This window comes from Rhinoderma darwinii, chromosome 5 (genome assembly GCF_050947455.1).
Source record: "Rhinoderma darwinii isolate aRhiDar2 chromosome 5, aRhiDar2.hap1, whole genome shotgun sequence".
NCBI classification, from domain to species: domain Eukaryota; kingdom Metazoa; phylum Chordata; class Amphibia; order Anura; family Rhinodermatidae; genus Rhinoderma; species Rhinoderma darwinii.
Window position 1 is genome coordinate 200,169,281 of NC_134691.1, and position 21,264 is coordinate 200,190,544.

The 21,264-nt window shown below is 43.4% G+C and overlaps 1 protein-coding gene across 1 annotated transcript in view; it reads right to left on the minus strand.

Moving 5' to 3' along the window:
- Positions 1 to 21,264, minus strand: part of MOCOS (molybdenum cofactor sulfurase) — a 442,257-nt gene that overhangs the window by 15,220 nt on the left and 405,773 nt on the right. The window contains exons 10-13 of the mRNA XM_075828507.1: positions 18,250 to 18,331; positions 8,529 to 8,650; positions 8,296 to 8,401; positions 2,408 to 2,546 (exon numbers count right to left, since the gene is read on the minus strand). Coding sequence (XP_075684622.1) covers positions 2,408 to 2,546; positions 8,296 to 8,401; positions 8,529 to 8,650; positions 18,250 to 18,331 — 449 coding nt within the window. The remainder of the gene's footprint in view (positions 1 to 2,407; positions 2,547 to 8,295; positions 8,402 to 8,528; positions 8,651 to 18,249; positions 18,332 to 21,264) is intronic.

Sequence of the window (21,264 nt, forward strand, 5' to 3'; positions counted from 1 at the left end):
AGCCGGAACAGTTGATCGGAGTGGGGTCCGGGTGTCGGACCCCCACCAATCATATACTAATGACATATATGTGCCTGGACAAACCCTTTAAGGAAGATTTCAATTTTATTTTTTTTATCTAGCCATGACGTATGAGATGGCTTTTCAATGACTGGTTTTAAAATACAGTGATCTGAGCACTGATGTATGTAAACAGTGGTACTCTGGATTGTAAATGCCCCCTTATTTTAGTCTCTGAGCAATATAAGGGGCTTCCATACATTGAACAGAGCATGTGTTCCCACTGCAGCCATGTCACAAACTGTCAGCATGTGACATGGTTGCAACGGGAATGCAGTATCGCACATGTCATCCGTACATTGCACAAAGAGGGAGAGAAGGGTCATATATAGACCTGAGCGCTTCTGCAATGTGGAGATGCAGCGATGCTAAGGTCAGCTGGGCCCTGTAGGGAGAGAGTTTTTATTTTTAATTTTTATAAACGAGTGATTGTAAAGCCATCTAATTTTTCATGAATAGGAGGGCTAGATAAATAAAAAAAAATTCACAGCCTGTTTTGAACCGTAGTCTGAAGCAGTTTATTTCCATATTCTCTTTTCCATGTTTCGAAAGCCATAAAACCCCTTTTTTTTATTTTATAAAGTAACCATAAAATGGCTTGTTTTGTTGCAGGACAAGATATATTTTTTTAATAACACCATTTAGAGGTACATATATTGTATTGTATAACTTTTGTTAATATTCCCATCATTACTTTTATGTCTTATGTTATACGACTATAGAAAGTAATCATATGTGCCATAGAATGTAATTACCAAACATGTAAAATTCTCCTTAAACAGCCCCAAAACATAGCCCTTAGGGCTCATGCACACGACCGTAGCCATGTGCACGGCCGTGATTTTCGGATCGGCCGGCTGCGGATTGTCAGCCGCGAGCCGCCCGCATATCGCGGGACATGCACATGGCCGCGGCCATTATTTTCAATGAGCCCGGACCGCAGAACACGGCCGTAATAAGACAGGTCCGTTCTTTCTGCGGTGCGGTCTCCAGGGCCGTGCACGGACCGTAAAAACTACGGTAGTGTGCATGGCCCCATAAAAATGAATGGGGCCGCAATTCTCCCGTGTATTTTCGGGGGAATTGCGGCCGCAAAAGCACGTTCGTGTGCATGGGGCCTTAACCTTTTTGTTAGTGGCTTGTTGCTAATAGCTACGTCTTCTAGTAATTCTTAGCTTTCTAGGACGAGGATGCGCAGTATATTGTTGCTATTGCTGTTTCTGTACTATCTGCCTGCTACAGCGCTTGCGTGGTTGCATCTGTGTCCCTGCACAGGGTGAGTCTCCAAAATTTTTTTTACACTGTTTTACATTAACTAACTGCAAGCTGCTATGTTCTTTTAATTACACATTACACAGACAACCCTTTGATTTTGCAATACTTCATTTCTCTTTAATATGGTGCTGCAGGGAAATAGAACACTTAAGTCCACATTTATCAACATTTAGAACATTTTTGTTTGTGCGTAATCTCCTTTGTGACATATTTATTAACCATTTGATGTATGTTGTGACAAACTTACTAAAGAGGACAAATGCAGTCAGAAGTTTCTCACAACATATGTCAATAAACTAGTCTAGTTTTAACTAAGACGGTGGGGGCAATTTATTAAGACGTTCCATACAGTACCCCAGTCTTAATAGGAAAAAAGGTTGAAGTAAGTTGCGACCCATTTATTAAGAGGGGAACGCCTTTTATTTAATGTGTTGCATCTTTCGGCTGGGCAGTGCACCTCGCCTGTGGCGCAACAACCGCAGCCATGTGCCATCCACTTTCCACATCGGCCATATAATAAAAAAACACACACTCACCTCATCGCTACTGTTCTCCCATCAGTGCTACGTTGCATACGCATCACAGTGCTGTATCAGTACGTTGTTTAAGATGTGTCATGGTGAAAGAAACCCCCGGGAGGAAGAGTAGCCGTGGAGTCAGCATAATTTTTTTACATTATTATTCTTTTTTTAATTTAACTCTCCAATAGTGTGGACGGGGGTAATCTGATCGCAGGGGGCAAAGTAGGGGCCCTTTACCTTGCTACGCCCTATAGAGAGAAATCTATGCCAGCTAGTAGTAAAAAAACAAAACAGTATACACATTAGTGTATATTAATACTGTAATATTATAAGTATTTTAATATATATATATATATATATATATATATATATATATATATACACATATATATACATATATATGTATATATATATATACATATATATGTGTATATATACACACATTGAGCTACTGTAGGTGAATAAATAATAATAATTATACTAAAATGTATAATAATAATAATAATAAAGATAATAATAATATTAATAATAATGAATATACACAATTGTACCTTGAAGTGTAAACAGTCAATGAAAATCTCATCCCACTCCTCCTCTTGAAAGGGTATGTTACTGTCAATGACTAAATTTGCTCGGAAGCGTTGAGTCATTTGATCAGCTTGAAATCCACCGGCATGGTCTGGGTCCTCTCTGCAAAAGAAGAAATAAAAACAAACTAGTTAACGTAAGATGGAGATTAAATTAATATACATCTAACTAATACATGTGGATTGATGCTTTGTAATGTGATATTATACAATGCTATTGTAATGACGGGGGTGGGGAGACAGACAAGTGAGCCCTAATCTACCCGCCACTCAGTCCCTGCCTACTTGCAACGACCCGCCCTAGGCGACAAGGTACAACTGGGCGACGGTCCCTATGCTCAATAAGTGCACGACAGACAAACAGACAAGGGTACACAGAGCTAGGGGGAGAAAGGGGCAGTTGCCCACGGAAACACCGTGAGCAACAAGAGAAGTAAACAAGCCGAGTCAAACCAGGAGAGTACGAGGTGCCAAACGCAGAGCAGGAGAGTAGTGAACAAGCCGAGTCAAACCAGGAGTGTAAGAGGTACCAAACGCAGAGAGGGAGAGTAGTCAGCAAGTCGGGGTCAATATGAAGCAAGGACAATAGTACAAGAAGCTGCAGCAGGGCCAGGAAACCAAACAAGAAGAATCACAAGCAAAGGAGGAACAGGAAAGGCAGGTATAAATAGACAGAGGGCGGGAGCTAGCTCCGTCTGGCCAGGCTGTGATAGGTTCTCCCACTCCTAAGCCTGCCACCCTGAGTGGTGGAAGATGGAGTCAGTCTCACAGACATAGAAGCAGGTGCAGACTGATTATCTATGGGCGTTAATCCCGAAGCTGTGCCTGGCAGATCCTTTACAGTACCCCCCCTTTTATGAGGGGCCACCGGACCCTTTCTAAGTGGACCTGGTTTACTGGGGAAACTAAGGTGAAACCTTCTGACCAATATCCCAGCGTGAACATACCGAGCGGGTACCCAAGTCCTCTACTCAGGCCCGTATCCTCTCCAATGGACCAGGTACTGGAGGGAGCTTTGGACCATCCTGCTGTCCACAATCTTGGCCACCTCGAATTCTGCCCCCTCAGGGGTGAGAACAGGGACCGGAGGTTTCCTCGAGGGAGCCAAGGACGGGGAGCAGCGTTTAAGGAGGGAGGCATGGAACACGTCGTGTACTCGAAAAGATGGGGGCAACTCCAGTCGGAAGGAGACAGGATTGAGGACTTCAATGACCTTGTACGGCCCTATAAACCGGGGAGCAAACTACTTGGACGGGACCTTAAGGCGCAAATTTTTAGACGATAGCCACACCAGATCCGACCATAAACAAGGGGTTAGCAGAACGTTTTCTATCTGCCTGAGTTTTTTGTATGCTCTGGGATGCCTCTAGGTTCTTCTGAACCTGAGCCCAGACTGTGCACAATTCTCGATGAACGACCTCTACCTCGGGATTGTTGGAACTACCAGGTGAAACGGAAGAGAACCGTGGATTAAACCCAAAATTACAGAAAAAGGGGGAGACCCCTGACGAGTTACTGACCCGGTTATTAAGGGAAAATTCAGCGAGGGGAATGAATGAGACCCAATCATATTGACAATCATAGATAAAACACCTTAAATATTGTTCTAGAGACTGATTAGTCCTCTCAGTTTGGCCATTAGTTTCAGGATGGAAGGCAGAGGAGAAGGACAGATCAATCTCCAACTTTTTACAGAAGGCTCTCCAAAACAATGAAACAAATTGTACCCCTCTATCAGAAACAATATTGACAGGGACCCCATGGAGATGCAGGATGTGTTTGACAAACAAGGTAGCTAACGTCTTAGCATTGGGTAGTTTCTTGAGGGGCACAAAATGGCACATCTTACTGAAGCGGTCTACTACAACCCACACCACCGACTTGCCTTGAGATGGAGGCAAATCGGTGATAAAATCCATGGAGATATGGGTCCAAGGTCTCTGGGGAATGGGCAAAGAACATAGTAAGCCCGCTGGTCGGGACCTGGGAGTCTTGGACCTAGCACAAACTTCACAAGCGGCGACGTAGGCCTTAACGTCTTTAGGCAACCCAGGCAACCAATAGTTTCTGGCAATGAGGTGCTTGGTACCCAGGATGCCTGGATGGCCAGATAGTGCAGAGTCATGATTTTCCCTAAGTACCCTTAGCCGGAATTGCAGGGGAACAAACAGCTTGTTCTCAGGAAGGCTCCCGGGAGCTGAACCTTGATTAGCCGCAATTTCAGAGACTAAATCAGAGTCAATAGCGGAAATGATTATACCTGGAGGCAAAATACAAGCAGGATCTTCCTCCGAAGGAGGGCTGGCCATGAAGCAACGTGACAGTGCATCAGCCTTAACATTTTTAGACCCAGCCCTATAGGTAACCACAAAGTTGAATCTGGTAAAAAATAACGCCCAATGAGCTTGTCTCGGGTTTAGCCTCCGGACAGATTCTAGGAAAACCAGATTCTTGTGGTCGGTAAGGACCGTTACCTGGTGCCTAGCCCCCTCCAGGAAGTGGCGCCACTCTTCAAATGCCCATTTAATGGCTAAGAGTTCGCGGTTGCCAATATCATAGTTACTCTCAGTGGGTGAAAACTTCCTGGAGAAGTAGGCACAGGGACGGAGATGGGTGAGGGACCTGGTACCCTGGGACAAGACAGCCCCCACTCCCACCTCGGACGCGTCAACCTCCACGATAAATGGCTCCATTTGGTTGGGCTGAACCAGCATCGGGGCCGAGATAAAGCACTTCTTAAGGACCTCAAATGCCTGGACAGCCTCAGGAGGCCAGTAGAGGAGATCAGCACCTTTGCGAGTGAGATCCGTAAGAGGCTTAGCGATGACCGAGAAGTTAGCAATAAACCTCCTGTAATAATTAGCGAACCCCAGGAAGCACTGTAACGCCTTCAGGGAGGCAGGTTGGACCCATTCTGCCACAGCGTGGACCTTGGCAGGGTCCATGCGGAATTCATGAGGAGTGAGGATTTCCCCCAAAAATTGTATCTCCTGTACCCCAAACACACATTTTTCGGTCTTCGCAAACAGTTTGTTTTCTCGAAGGACATGGAGCACCTTCCTGACATGCTCAATGTGGGAGGACCAGTCCTTGGAAAACACAAGTATGTCATCAAGGTACACTACAAGAAATACCCCCAGGTAATCTCTTAAAATCTCATTTATGAAATTCTGGAAGACCGCGGGAGCATTACACAACCCAAAGGGCATGACGAGGTATTCGAAATGACCTTCGGGCGTGTTAAACGCAGTCTTCCACTCATCCCCCTCTTTGATGCGGATAAGGTTATACACCCCCCGTAGATCAAACTTAGAGAACCATTGGGCCCCCTGAGCCTGATTAAAGAGATCAGGAATCAGAGGAAGGGGATACTGGTTCCTTACAGTGACCTTATTCAAGCTTCGGTAGTCAATGCATGGCCTAAGACCACCATCCTTCTTCCCTACGAAGAAGAAGCCAGCACCTACCGGAGAAGTAGAGGGGCGAATGTAACCCTTGGCCAGGCATTCCTGGATATACTCTCTCATGGCTTCACGTTCGAGACAAGAGAGATTAAATATCCTACCCTTAGGGAGCTTAGCTCCTGGTACTAAATTGATTGCGCAATCATATTTTCTATGAGGAGGTAACACTTCGGAGGCCTCCTTAGAGAAAACATCGGCGAAGTCCTGAACAAACTCAGGTAGCGTGTTCACCTCCTCAGGGGGAGAAATAGAATTAATAGAAAAACATGACGTCAAGCAATCATTACCCCACTTGGTAAGGTCCCCAGAATTCCAGTCAAACGTGGGATTATGCAACTGCAACCAGGGAAGGCCTAAAACCAAATCGGACGATAATCCCTGCATTAACAGTACAGAGCACTGCTCCAAATGCATGGAGACAACAAGGAGTTCAAAAACAGGGGTATGCTGTGTAAAATAACCATTAGCAAGAGGAGTGGAGTCGCTACCCACTACCGGGACAGGTTTAGGCAAATCAATCAAAGGCATAGCTAGAGACATAGCAAATTCCACAGACATGATATTAGCAGAAGACCCTGAATCCACGAAGTCACTGCAGGTAGCAGACCTACCACCAAAAGAGACCTGAAAGGGAAGCAAGATTTTATTATGTTTCATATTTACGGGAAATACCTGTGCGCCCAAGTGACCTCCCCGATGATCACTTAGGCGTGGAAGTTCTCCGGCTGCATTCTTACGCTTAGGACAGTTGTTCACTTGATGCTTGTCATCCCCACAGTAGAAGCAGAGACCATTCTTCCTGCGGAAATCTCTTCGTTGTTGGGGGGGACACGGAGGCCCCGAGTTGCATAGGTACCTCCGAGTCTTCAGGGGAGGAACGAAGCAACGGAACCTCGGGAAGCATCATGGGGGAGTCAGAGGAGAAAACATCAAGACGTTCAAGTCGTCGTTCCCTGAGACGTCGGTCAAGTCGTACCGCTAAAGCCATAACCTGGTCTAGGGAGTCAGAAGAGGGATAACTAACTAGCAGATCTTTCAGGGCGTTCGACAGACCCAACCTAAACTGGCACCTTAAGGCAGGGTCATTCCACCGAGAAGCTACGCACCACTTCCTAAAGTCAGAGCAATACTCCTCAACAGGTCTCTTACCCTGACGTAAGGTCACCAGCTGACTCTCGGCAAAAGCAGTCTTGTGAGTCTCGTCATAGATGAGTCCGAGAGCAGAAAAGAAAAGATCAATGGAGGAAAGTTCAGGGGCGTCAGGAGCCAAGGAGAAGGCCCATTCTTGGGGCCTTTCCTGGAGCCGGGACATAATTATACCCACCCGCTGGCTCTCAGAACCTGAGGAGTGGGGCTTTAAACGAAAATAGAGCCTACAACTCTCCCGAAAGGAGTGAAAAGTCTTCCGGTCCCCTGAGAACCGGTCTGGCAACTTGAGGTGGGGTTTAAGAGGTGAGGTGAGGGGGACTACCATGGTAGCATCAGGCTGGTTGACCCTCTGAGCCAGGGCCTGGACCTGTAGGGAGAGACCCTGCATTTGCTGAGCCAGGGTCTCAAGGGGGTCCATAGTGGTGTCAGGGACCAGGGTATACTAGGTATGGGCTTGTGATTATGTAATGACGGGGGTGGGGAGACAGACAAGTGAGCCCTAATCTACCCACCACTCAGTCCCTGCCTACTTGCAACGACCCGCCCTAGGCGACGGGGTACAACTGGGCGACGGTCCCTACGCTCAATAAGTGCACGACAGACAAACAGACAAGGGTACACAGAGCTAGGGGGAGAAAGGGGCAGTTGCCCACGGAAACACCGTGAGCAACAAGAGAAGTGAACAAGCCGAGTCAAACCAGGAGAGTACGAGGTGCCAAACGCAGAGCAGGAGAGTAGTGAACAAGCCGACTCAAACCAGGAGTGTACGAGGTACCAAACGCAGAGCAGGAGAGTAGTCAGCAAGCCGGGGTCAATATGAAGCAAGGACAATAGTACAAGAAGCTGCAGCAGGGCCAGGAAACCAAACGAGATCACAAGCAAAGGAGGAACAGGAAAGGCAGGTATAAATAGACAGAGGGAGGGAGCTAGCTCCGTCTGGCCAGGCTGTGATAGGTTCTCCCACTCCTAAGCCTGCCACCCTGAGTGGTGGAAGATGGAGTCAGTCTCACAGACATAGAAGCAGGTGCAGACTGATTATCTATGGGTGTTAACCCCGAAGCTGTGCCTGGCAGATCCTTTACAGCTATACAGCTGATCAAGGGGATCCCAGAATAAAGGACCTTCCCATTCAGTTTATTTCAGATTAACCAAATATCATATATAATAGTAGATACTTGTCAAATATCTATGGCCATATCAATAAATACGAATGAAGGTACTGTATGAATGCCATCTTACCTGAGAGGTATTTGTTGACTTAGGTGAGAAATGCTTGCTGTGTTTACAAGCAGGTACTGGGCTTCATTGACTAAAGAAAGTGAAGATGAATTTACATCCACCGGACCTGAGAAGATACGTAGCTATGAATACTTGTAGGTAACATGCGATATAAGAATAAAAGCTTCTATAATTATCATGGAATGTTCCTCGTGGATTATATTTATAGCCTTCACTATAATATGATTACATACCTTTTCTCTTTCCACCTGCATAGCGATGAAAACTCGATGACTGCCTTATCAAACGACACTTGCGGGCAAGGAAACAAGATAACCAATCTGCAACTTTCTCCCCACAATCGTATGTATGAACCCTGTAGACAATGACATCACATTCAATAACAATAGCAAATTTTGCTTTTCACATATTATGCATAACATTTTTTAGAGAAATACAGTTTTACATAAAATTTGGAAACATTTACTTGTAGCATATTTCTTAAAGAATAAAACTGTAGAAACCATCTTTCCTCTAGACGTGGAGGATGCGCCCATTTTAGGCCACATGCACCCGATGGTTATTATGTGTGGTTTTTCCTGCATCAAATCCACAGCGTAATACAGTACCAGCAAAGTAAATGAGATTTCAAGCAAACTCATCTACATGTGTATTTTGAATTTTTCCGCAAGTAAATTGACCTGTTGTGTGGATTTTAAAATCTGCAGCATGTCAATTTATCTTGCGTTTCCGTCTCAGGCTTGTATCTGATGAGTTTATAAAAAAGATGCAAAGTCCACAGCATAAGGCCCCATGCACACGACAGCAAAAAACCTCCGTTTTTGCGGACCGGAATTGCGGTCCACAAAAACGGAGCCATTAACTTTCATTGAACACTGACACCTTTCCGTAGCACTACGGAAGGGTGTCAGTGCCGTGGAAATGTTCCGGGAATTATGGAACATGTCCGTTCTTTCGCATTTTGCGGGCCGTGCTCCCATACTTTGTATGGGAGCACGGCCCGAAAATGCGTCTGTCAGTCAGCGGCCGGCCGTGCCCGCAATCGCGGGCCGTGATTGCGGGCACGGTCGTGTGCATGGGGCCTAAAATCTGCACCTGTTTCTGCCACCAAATTTTAAAATCGGCACCTAAAAATTCAATACTAAGTGCGTATTTTGCCTGCAGAATTACCTGCGTTTATCTGCGGTTTTCATATGAATTCTCCTGGATACAATTCTGTTTTTGGCTTTAAAAATGCATGCAAAATCTACAGCAAATCTGCACTGTGTGAACAAGGCCTTATAGTTCTGTGTATAAATAAATCATTAGACAGATATTTGTATTGACCATTAACGTATTGAAACATAGTTATTAGATCTCCCCTCAGCCGCCTTTTTCCTAAATTAAATAACCCTAATTTTGATCATCTTTCTCGGTACTGTAGTCCACCCATTCCATTTATTACTTTAGTTGCCAGCCTTTGAAACTGCTCAAGCTCTACTATGTCCTTCTTTTACACTGGTGCCCAAAACCGTACACAATATTCTATGTTCGGTGTTCTGACTAGTGATTAATAAAGTGGTTAATCTATTTTCTCATCATGTGCCTCTTTGCTCCTATGCATCCCATGATTTTATATGCCTTAGTAGCAGCTGCATGACACTGGTTGCTACAGTTAAAGTGGTTTTCCCACAAACAATATGTATCACCTATCCACAGGATAGGTGATAAATGTATAATCGCTGAAGGTCCCACTGCTGAGATCCACACCAATCACTAGAATGGGGGATCCTAAGTAACCCGTTCCTCCATGACCGCAGTGAGTAGGAGTTTGAATGGATTGGTGTTTAAAGGGAGTGACATCACTCATTTTCAAAGTTTATGGAACTGACGGAGGCTCCAAGTTCATCGCCGCTTCTTCAAACTCCGGATCATGGTTGTCTCGGGATGAAAACCAGTGCTGGGGCCCCCAGCAATCATACATGTTATCTAAACTGTGGATAGGTGATAGATATCCTTTCAGAGAAAACCTCTTTAAAGAGTTTTTTCAGTGAGGAAAAGTATAGGCCATCAATATCTGATTGTTGGGGGTCCGATACTCGGCACCTCACGATCAGCTGTTTAGAACGGGCCACGGTGTGGCTTCCCCTTCATTCCTGTCACTGCTCTGTACTGTGAAACGCAGACATACTTGCAGCGGTGGTTCATAGTATTACAGCCTTTTCCCATTCAAGTGAAACTGCAAAAAATTAATAATGAAGTGATACATTTTAATTTACATTTGTTACTATGTATCTAATGTTAGTCAAAGGTTTCACTTCACTTCACCCATGTGATTTAAGAGGATCTGTCAGCTCTCCTGACATGTCTGTTTTAATAAATTCTTGTATTTCCCATAAAAGAGCAATTCTGGAGCGTCTTTTATCAGAACACAGTGTTGTGTCGTTCCTCTGTTATTCCTACTGGAAATGGAGTTATCATTCCCCTTGTGAACAGGATATGTCCATAGACATTGTCCAATGATAACATCCAGTTGACAATCTATTCACACATTTTCAAGAAGAACAGCATAAGGCAGAGTTTTATGAAAATGTCCTCCAACATTATTATTCTATGAAGAATACAAATATTTACTAAAACAGATATGTCAGGAGAGCTGGCGGGTCCTCTTTAATCACTGAGGCTTTCCCATTCTACATCCTAGAATGCTATTTAGGCCTCATGCACACGACCGTAGCCGTGTGCACGGCCGTGATTTTCGGGTCGGCCGGCTGCGGACTGTCAGCGGACTGTCAGCCGCAGGCCGCCCGCACATGCACATGGCCGCGGCCATTGTTTTCAATGAGCCCGGACCGCAGAACCGGGCCGTAATAAGACATGCGGTCCGGGCTCCCGGGCCGTGCACGGACCGCAAAAACTACGGTCGTGTGCACGGCCCCATAGAAAAGAATGGGGCCGCAATTCTCCCGTGGATTTTCGGGGGAATTGCGGACGCAAAAACACGGTCGTGTGCATGAGGCCTAACTCTGATAAGAAGGTTGTTTTGGAAGATTGTGTTTTGTTCAGGACATTCATAGAAACTGCAGTGACTGAACAGTCTGCTATAACGTGTCATAATCTGTAACCCTTGCCATGGAAATGAAATTAATATTTTCTTGGTTCTGTTGTGAATTACACCTTTTTTGTTTATATGGATATCCTATAGACAAAGGCATTGGCATCCAAAAGTTTCCATTGAATAGAACTTGTTGATAACTTGAAAGGTTTATTTGGATAACCTTTACCTATGAGAAAGGTCCCTTGATGATGTGATAATGGCTCGGGGTCCCACAGCTATTACCACTGGGAGAAGTGGCCAGTGAGTGTGAACAATGGCAGATTATCATAGGGCGTTTTGGGCGGCCGCCCGAGGCTCCCAGGGGGACCATGGCCGCCCAAAGTACATTGTAGTTTTGTCGCGTTTTTGCCGTGATTTTGCAGCGAATCGCGGCAAAAACCATGACGAAACTGCATTGTGTATGTCCTGCAAAAGGACCTTTAGACATAAGGTCACATGACCTCATTTCTGAAGTTCTTACTACCGATTAGAGACCTGCTGGTCACATGACTGCAGCTCCATGAGCAGCAGCAAGACTCCACAGAGAAGACTGAGGAGAGCTGCTATGTAAGTATAAGGGGATTGATTTGTTTAAGGGGTCTGTATTTAGGGGGTCTGGTGTGGGGTCTGTATTTAGGGGGCCTGGTTTGGGGACTGTATTTAGGAGGTTTGGTTTCCGTATTAGTTCAAGGGGTCTTTATTTAGGGGGTCTGGGGTTTGTAACAGTTTAAGGGGTTTAGGGTCTGTATATTTAGAGGTCTGTGTTAGTTTAAGGAGTCTGGGGTTGGTATTTAGGGGTCTGAATTAGTTTGAGGTCTGGGGTCTGTATTTAGGGGGTCTGGTCTGAGGTCTGTATTAGTTTAAAGGGTCTATTTAGGGGGCCTGTTCTAGGGTCTGTATTAGTTTAGGGGTCTTGATTTAGGGGTCTGTATTTAGGGGGTCTGGTCTGGGGTCTGTATTAGAATAGGGGTCATGCTCTGGGGTCTGTATTACTTCAGGGAGTAAGGTCTTTTGGTCATTATTAGTGTAGGGGTCTGTATTTAGGGGGTCTGTATTAGTTTGAGGTCTGGTGTCTGTATTTGGGGGGTCTGGTCTGGGGTCTGTATTTAGGGGGTCTGGTCTGGGGTCTGCATTTAGGGGGTCTGGGGTCTGTATTAGTTTAGGGGGGGTCTGTATTTAGGGGTCTATTAGTTTAGGGGTCTTTATTTAGGGCTCTGTATTAGTTTAGGGGGTCTGGTCTGGGGTTTGTATTAAGGGAGTCAGGTCTGGGGTCATTATTAGTGTAGGGGGTCAGGTCTGGGGTCTGTATTTAGGGGTCCGGTCTGAGGTCTGTATTTATTCAGGGTGCTTGTTCTGGGGTCTGTATTTGTTTAGGGGCGTCTGGTCTGGGGACAGCAATAGTTTAGAAGGTCTGGGTCTGTATGTATTCTATGATCTAGTCTGGGGTACAAATGTATTAGTCTGAGTAAAAGGGGTTGTCCGGGAACATCGATAGGACATCAGTACAAAAATCGGTCTGTGTCCAGACAACCCCTTTAGTGTATGGTCTTGGGCCTTGGTGTCTAAATTTGTGTGTTTTTATAGGGGCTGTAAATGGCTGCAGAAGTGATGGGCAAAGATGTCTCATCAGGAGAAGTCGCCATAACGGTCTGCGTCAGATGTAGAAAAGAGAACGGCTCCCATCAGAGAAGACGTCACTTGTGAGTCACTGGATCTATAGAGGATCTGTCACCTCTCCTGACATGTCTGTTGCAGGTAATCCTTGTGTTCTACTTATTACTGTGTACCCAGGACTAATAGACAAATGCGTGTTACCATTCCCATTGTCAAGAGGAAGTGTGATACTGTCAGCGATGGTTGGAGACTGTCAGCATGTAGGGACACAGCCCTTTGACAAGGGGAATCGTAACAACCATTTGTCAATGCTCACACAAAAACGTGGTGTTCACTATAGACACGGCAAAGCAGCAGTGGGGAAGGGGGGCCCAAGTTTGTGGATCAGCCCAGGGAAACTAGGCATTTCACAGTGTTCATTGAAATTGATTGGACTGTCTTTGTAATGTAAGGAAGAGATGGGTCCACCAGAGTGAGAGCTGCTCTTTTCAGTGCTCTCTTTTCTGGTTAATGAGGGGGACCCAAGCAGGGGACCTCCTATATTGCATCTAGAACCAACCCACAACAAATATGATCGACTAAGGCACAAATTCAGAGAAAGATACAAACAATTCTTTATTGAGATAAAAGCATGAAACAAATAAAAATGGAAATAGGGGATGAGTCACACAGTAAAAAGGACGTCTAATCGATTAAGAATATCAGGTATGGATATTGTGTCCACATGTAGGCAGTATACATATATTATAGTAATGGAAATACGTGCATGTGATCACATAAGAAACTGTATCTAATGAAAAGCAGCACGGATTCAAGCAAGGTACATCAAATGACAACAGCACAATATCAAAAAAGTGAAATCAGGTACCGGTAGCTGTGGTGATTGTCAAGTAAGTATATAACATCAGTAAGTGTATAACATCAGTAACAGTCACACATAGTTACACAGGTAGTATGAACCAAATTATGCAAAAAGTGTGCTTGAAATCAGAGGATGACCAGCAAGAAGTGAGCACAATAGAGCTATAACTGCTACACAGGACAGAAAAGATAAAGCAACATACCAGTGGACATGATGTAACCAGGGATTAGACGTCCCAACCCGACGCTCGTTTCGGCGATTGCCTTCGTCCGGGGCAATCGCCGAAACGCGCGTCGGGTTGGGACGTCTAATCCCTGGTTACATCATGTCCACTGGTATGTTGCTTTACCTTTTCTGTCCTGTGTAGCAGTTATAGCTCTATTGTGCTCACTTCTTGCTGGTCATCCTCTGATTTCAAGCACACTTTTTGCATAATTTGGTTCATACTACCTGTGTAACTATGTGTGACTGTTACTGATGTTATATACTTACTGATGTTCTATACTTACTTGACAATCACCACAGCTACCGGTACCTGATTTCACTTTTTTGATATTGTGCTGTTGTCATTTGATGTACCTTGCTTGAATCCGTGCTGCTTTTCATTAGATACAGTTTCTTATGTGATCACATGCACGTATTTCCATTACTATAATATATGTATACTGCCTACATGTGGACACAATATCCATACCTGATATTCTTGATCGATTAGACGTCCTTTATACTGTGTGACTCATCCCCTATTTCCATTTTTATTTGTTTCATGCTTTTATCTCAATAAAGAATTGTTTGTATCTTTCTCTGAATTTGTGCCTTAGTCGATCATATTTGTTGTGGGTTGGTTCTCTATCAATTTTTTGATCGATGCACCAAGTATATCTTGGTTACTATGTAGGATCCAAAAAATATAGTGCATCTAATATGGCTAGCAATGTTGCTTTACAGCTTATTTGGTGATACTCCTTAGCACTATTTTCCTATTGCATCCTATTTGTTGGTATTTTATCGGTTTTGCTATATTGCATCTAGCAGGGAGTGGGTAAAGAAGTCTTGGTTTAGACCTGTGTTTCTCAGGTCATGTTCTCAGGATCTACTTAGTATTGTACATGTATTTTAATAAAATTATTTTATAATTATTGATAATTGTCATTGTATCAGGTGTTCTCTCTATTAGATATCCTCAAATCATGCCCTGTTGGGGGTCCAGTTGATATAGCTAAATAAGGCCTTGTTTTATTGCAGAACAAGCAGAAGGTTTTTTTTTTGCACCATTCTCCAGTACATATTTCTTAGCATTTCATTAATATATATATATTTTTTAAACGCTGTTCACTATTTACTATAACTTATGGGTTTTATTTGGCTGCTTTGCCAATCACTATGGCAACAAATGTTAAACGAGAGGGCCTGGCTCGCAATCGCCATTCTAATTTATCCCAAAGGTGTTCGATGGGGTTGAGGTCAGGACTCTGTGCGGGCCATTTAAGTTGTTCCACACCAAACTCACCCAACCATGCCTTTATGAACCTTGGTTTGAGCACTTGGGCACAGTCATGCTGGAACAGAAAAGAACCAACCCCCAAACTGTTCCCACAAAGCTAAAAGTATACAATTGTCCTTTATGTCTTGGAAAGCTTTAAGATTTTCTTTACTGGAACTAAGGGGCCTAGGCCAGCCCCTGAAAAACAACCCAATAGCATTATCCCTCCTCCTTTATCCCTCCACCTGCAGTCAGGCAGGTAACATTCTCCTGGTATCCGCCAAATCCAAACTTGTCCAACGATCTGCCAGATAGAGAAGTGTGATTCGTCACTCTACAGAACATGTTTCCACTGCTCCAGAGTCCAGTGTTGGAGTGCTTTACACCACTCCATCCGACGCTTCGCATTGTGCTTGGTGATGTGAGGCTTACATGCAGCTGCTCGGCCATGGAAACCCATGCCATGAAGTTCACGGTGCATAGTGTTTGTGTGGATGTTAATGACAGAGGAGGTTTGGAACTCTGCAGTTATTGAGTCAGCAGAGGTGACTGTTATGCACTATGCGCCTCAGAACTCTGTGACCCCGCTCTGTAACTTTACGTGGTCTGCCACTGTGTGGCTGAGTAGCTGTATTTCCTGAACGCTTCCACTTTGCAATAATACCACTCACAATGGATTATGGAATATCTAGGAGGGAAAAAACCCCACAAACTGACTGGTTGCGACTGTGGCATCCTATTACAGTACCACGCTCAAATCAGTGAGCTCTTTAGAATGACCCATTATTTCACAAATGTTTGTAAAGGCAGACTTCATGGCTAGGTGCTTGATTTTATACACCTATACAACTGAACTGACGGCTCTGCGGAGAGCGGGTCCTACTGTGTCTCTGACACACAGGATCTACATAATCCCCATCACATCTAAGTTATGAACCTAGATGTAATCATTATTTGTTGGATCCTGTGTGTTAGAAACACACAGGGCTTGCTCTCAGCCGACCATCAGTTTAGCTGAACTGACAGATGCGGCTGAGAGAGAACGATACAGCTTCTATGTATACAGGATATATAAAGGCTGTACAATAATAAAGTTTAAAAAAAAGTTGATAAAAGTTAATTTAAAGGTTGCTTAAAAACACATAAGACATTGATTTAATAAAACAAAAATGCTTTTAAAGGTTCACATAGTCTTTAAGTTTCTTACAAAGTGTTAATTGACACACATTTAAAGACTCCTATCTTCCACTTTTTATTTTGATCCCAAATGCTAGAATTCATCTTAAATAGGGCTGTAACATGCATCTAATATAGAGGAAGGTCTGATCACTAAGCATCTACTACATAGACCACTGCATAGACGAGACTTTGTGATGGTACCCTTTCAAGGTGAACCTTAAGAATAGACTGTCCTATGTGTGTAAATGAAGAATAACACCATTTCTGGCCATTATATGACTTGTATCCTAACTTTTTTAGCAGTTTTCCCCTCTGCAGGCTCTATCTCTAATTCTCAATATTTCTCTGAGCTAGTGTGAGGAGCCTGCTATCATGTCCGTAATCATGTCTTCTATACACAGCACACCGAGAAGAGGATAATCCTGCTCCCCAATCTCTATCTATCACATATAGAGAAGCAGCAGCAGCAACATGGAGGACAGTAATAAGCTGAGAATCCAGCACTGGCATGAGATATAACATTTACTGTAAGCAGCTGCAGCACGTCTGTGTGTGTGTGTGTGTGTGTGTGTGTGTCTGTGTGTGTGTGTGTGTGTATGTGTGTGTGTTTCTCCCTCACTCTGCTGCTGCTTCCTCCTCCCCCTCCTGTCTCCATAGACTTCTTTGGGAAGCTGTATCTTGATCCTTCAGTGAGCTAAGAGTTTGTCTTGTCTGAGATGGAACGTATTTAGCAGGTGAGTGAACAGGTGAAGGGGGGGGGGGCGGGAGTCTGATAAGTGAAGAAAGAGGCATTTTTCTCTAATAAGATATATTATAACGTTTCTTATATTCACTTATAGTATTTGTAGCGTCCACGCCCGCGGACCGTCGGGGGTGAGTAAGCCATGGATCTGTGAGGGCTGGCCCGCATCGCCTCCCTAGGAGACGCCAGCGCTCACCTCTGCTCCGTTCTGCTGTGTCCCGTAGGATGCCTTAAAGGGCCAGCGCGCACATGAAAATAATCAGCAATTAGCCCATGATCACCCTGGACGATAAGAAGGGCCCTGCCCCTTTAGTCCTTGCCTGAGCATTGTTGTGTTTACCCGTGTTAGTCTTGCAAATAGTCCCTTAGTGTTATACTGTTCCCAGTGTTCCCGTACCGGCTACCTGTATCCTGTGATACCTTTGTTCCTGTGCCTTAGAAAGTTGGAGTCATGTTGTTCCCACGATCACACCTACTGTGTTACACCACGCCTGGTGTCTGCTGCCAAGGTCCCAGCTGAGCGTAGCCATTGCTACTGTCTACTTCTGCAGGCACCCTTGTGCTTGGAGTATATATACATTGACTTGGTACACTGTTTGGCCAGCTGCTACAGCGGTACGTCCCAGTGGGTCCATATACGGATGTAGCCATCTTTAGCTTGACTGTGATAACTTGCTACTGGGTGATATCACACAACAAAAGCCCTTGAAAATCATTGAAAAAGTCAAGATAAGGGATTTAGCCACTTTTATTTAATGCGTTAAAAGTCGAGATACAAACGGCTACATCTGTACCCACAGATCGTGACACTATTGATTTATTGAGTTATAAAGAATAACTATTTTTACATATTATATCAGAAATTAAAATCATAATTTTAAGAGTGTATGTAATAAATCTTAATATGAGATTTTCTTTACGTACTGTATGTATCCATGATTCTAATATATAAAAGATTTCTCTGCTACAAAGTCACCAGGATCTCAGAGTTCTCTTACCTATCTCCGCAAACTTTGTTTTGACACATGCGATCTCTCATTTTGCTCTCATCATTGAGTGGTATTTCAATGGGAGACATACCTAAATCAATAAAAGAAACAAAAGATGTTCAGTTTCCAAGGTGTAAAACAGACAAAAGAAAGCGAACTGCAGCATTTCGTGAAACTGAGCAAAAACATTAACAGATGAAGTGCTTCTTGGTACAGGACCTTGGATTTACTTAAATAATTAATTAAATAGCCCTTGCATTCTTCTATGTGTATGAAAGCAAAATATCAGCTTATTAAATGTGCCATTTATAGGGATAAATATTTGTGTCCAATAGGTGGCACCAAATATTAACAGGATAAATGAAAACTGTATGAGCGATACATATATAAAAATATATTATTTGGATGTTTATTAAGATTACAAATTATATAATATGTTGTAATTGTTCTGCTATAACTTGAAAGTACATTCTACCTATGGATATATGTTAACTATTTTCAGTTTTTATTGTTGGGTACCTCTGTTTTTGGAATGTAATTTCTCTACAGAATTGTTACAAGTTTTAATAATACAATATATATTTTTTAGAGAAAAAAACACTTTATTCTTATATGTAAATTAGGTTACAGGTCAAAAGTGTGGCAAGGGCAAGCAAGGGACTAAAGTGAAGGAAAACAGTGATGTTGCCATAGCCTGGCGATGTCAGTCATGAGCATGGGGTGAAATTAAGGAGGGTTAGATGCAGAGAGCAGGAGCACTTGCCGCGCTTCAAACCGCCTGAGTGGCACTTGCAACCTAATTTACATATAGAAAAAAAGTGGATTTTCTAAAAAAAAAAAAAAAAAAAAGAGGGTGATGGCAAGCAATACAAAGGCTTGTGGGCACATGGTTTTAAAAGGCCTATCAAATGCTAGTAATGGTTTGGTAGTCAAAAATTACTTGACAGATTCCCTTTAACTGGTGTGGTCATGATATGCTGAATTTTTCAAACAGCACATACGTACCATATGAGTATATAGAATAATTGCCTTCAGGACTAGCTAGCTTACAAATAGAATTAGTATATTCTTTGGTCTCAGTAATTAACCCCTTAAGGATGCAGCCAGTTTTGGCCTTGTGGAGATTTTTCAAATCTGACATGTGCCAATTCATGTGGTAGTAACTTTGGAATGCATTAACTTATCCAAGCGATTCTAAGATTGTTTTTTTTTTTTGGGTGACTTTATGGTAAATTATGGTTGTTACATTCTGTGTTTATTTGTGAAAAACACCAAACTGTATATAAAATGTATAAAAATGATAATTTTTCTAAATTAGAATATTTTATGCTTAAAAGACAGATAGTAATACCGCAAAAAATAGTTACTTATTAACATTTACCATATGTCTAATTTATGATGACATCATTTTTGAACGGTTTAATTTTTGTAGGACATAAGAAGGCTTGTAAATTTAGCAGTTATTTTTCACATTTTCAAAAACATTTCCAAAACCTATTTTGTTTTAGGGAAAAATTCCATTCCATAGTGGTTTTAAGTGGCCTATATATTAGATTTGGCTAAAAAAAAAAATTTTTCCACAAGACTACAGGAGAAAAAGCAACCCACAATTTGATACTCAATTTCTCCTGAGTCCGACAATACCCCATATGTGATCCTGTCTGCTGGATACGGGGCCAATCAGACAGGATCACACATTGTGTGATCCTGTCTGCTGGGCACTGTGTCTAACCCTACCACATGGTAGGCTTAGATACATGGCCCATGTGTGATCCTGTCTGACGGGGCCCTGTATCAAAGCCTACCACATAGTAGGCTTAGATACAGGGCCCCAGCAGACAGTAATCTTATATCTTGTCAAATACCTTCAAAAAGATCTGTAAAAATTAAAAAGAAAAAAAAAACGTCTTCTGTATTGAGTTATCAGCTCCTCTCCACGCAGTCGCTATTCTGCAATGTAATAATTTTACGGGGCTGCAGACTAAAGCCCCTTATTAGTACAGTGAAAGTATGGTGAATGGCTGTTAAGGGGTTCATACAGTATAGAATTCTAGGGTCATAGCACTGGGCACAGCTGAAAATCAAGGGTAAAAAAAAAAGAGTTACCAACCCAGGAAGTAGGTTTAACAAGTAGGGGTGAGGATAAATTGCAACAAAACTATCAGTGTCAGACCTTGGGCCCACCAGAGGAAATAATTCTTGGGACCCACTCGTCAGTTATATAGAAATAATGCAACCACGCTTAATTGTGTAGTAAAACATGTGTAGTAAACCAAAGACCAATATTACCACCACATAGTGACCATATAGTGGTAGACACCAGTCTTACACAAGCGCTCTGGAGACCATATAACTTAAAGGAATTTTCCCATCTTAGACAATTATGGCATATCCACAGGAAATGCCAAAAATGTCTGATAGATGCGGTCCCAGCTCTGGAACCAGCACCTACATCAAGAACTGGCCGCAGAATCCAGGCAGAGACCAGTGGAGAGAGGGTCGCGCATGCTCGCAGGTCTCTCCATACTGTTTAATGGGTGTTACGGAAAAAGCCGAGCTAGAGCTGCTCGACTGTTTCCATAACAACCATACAACATAATAGAGAGAGCTTCACGCATGTGTGACCCTCTGACTACCGGCCATGAGGTGGTAGCCCTGCCTACAAGAGTAAGCAGCGGGGCACGGGGATAATGTCTCTCTGCTCTGCTGCCAGATAAAAACAACTCGCTGCCTGGGCCATCTGGTCCTCCGGTGGGCCAGTCCGATGCTGAGAACTATATTAAACAGGAACTATTCAAGAAGCATAGAGAATCAGACCCGCTTGGTGGGGCAGTGCCGCTCAGGGTGTGCAATACTCAATTAGTAGGCCCAAAGAGGTTAGTCCAAAACAGCAAGACCGTAATTTCTACAGTCAAACGTATTTTACAACTTTATTATAAGGAATGAACGATGGTTCTCGTTCTCTCACGCTAGATAGTTGATTTTGCGGATACTGGTAATGCAGGTTTTGTAATCCACAAGCAT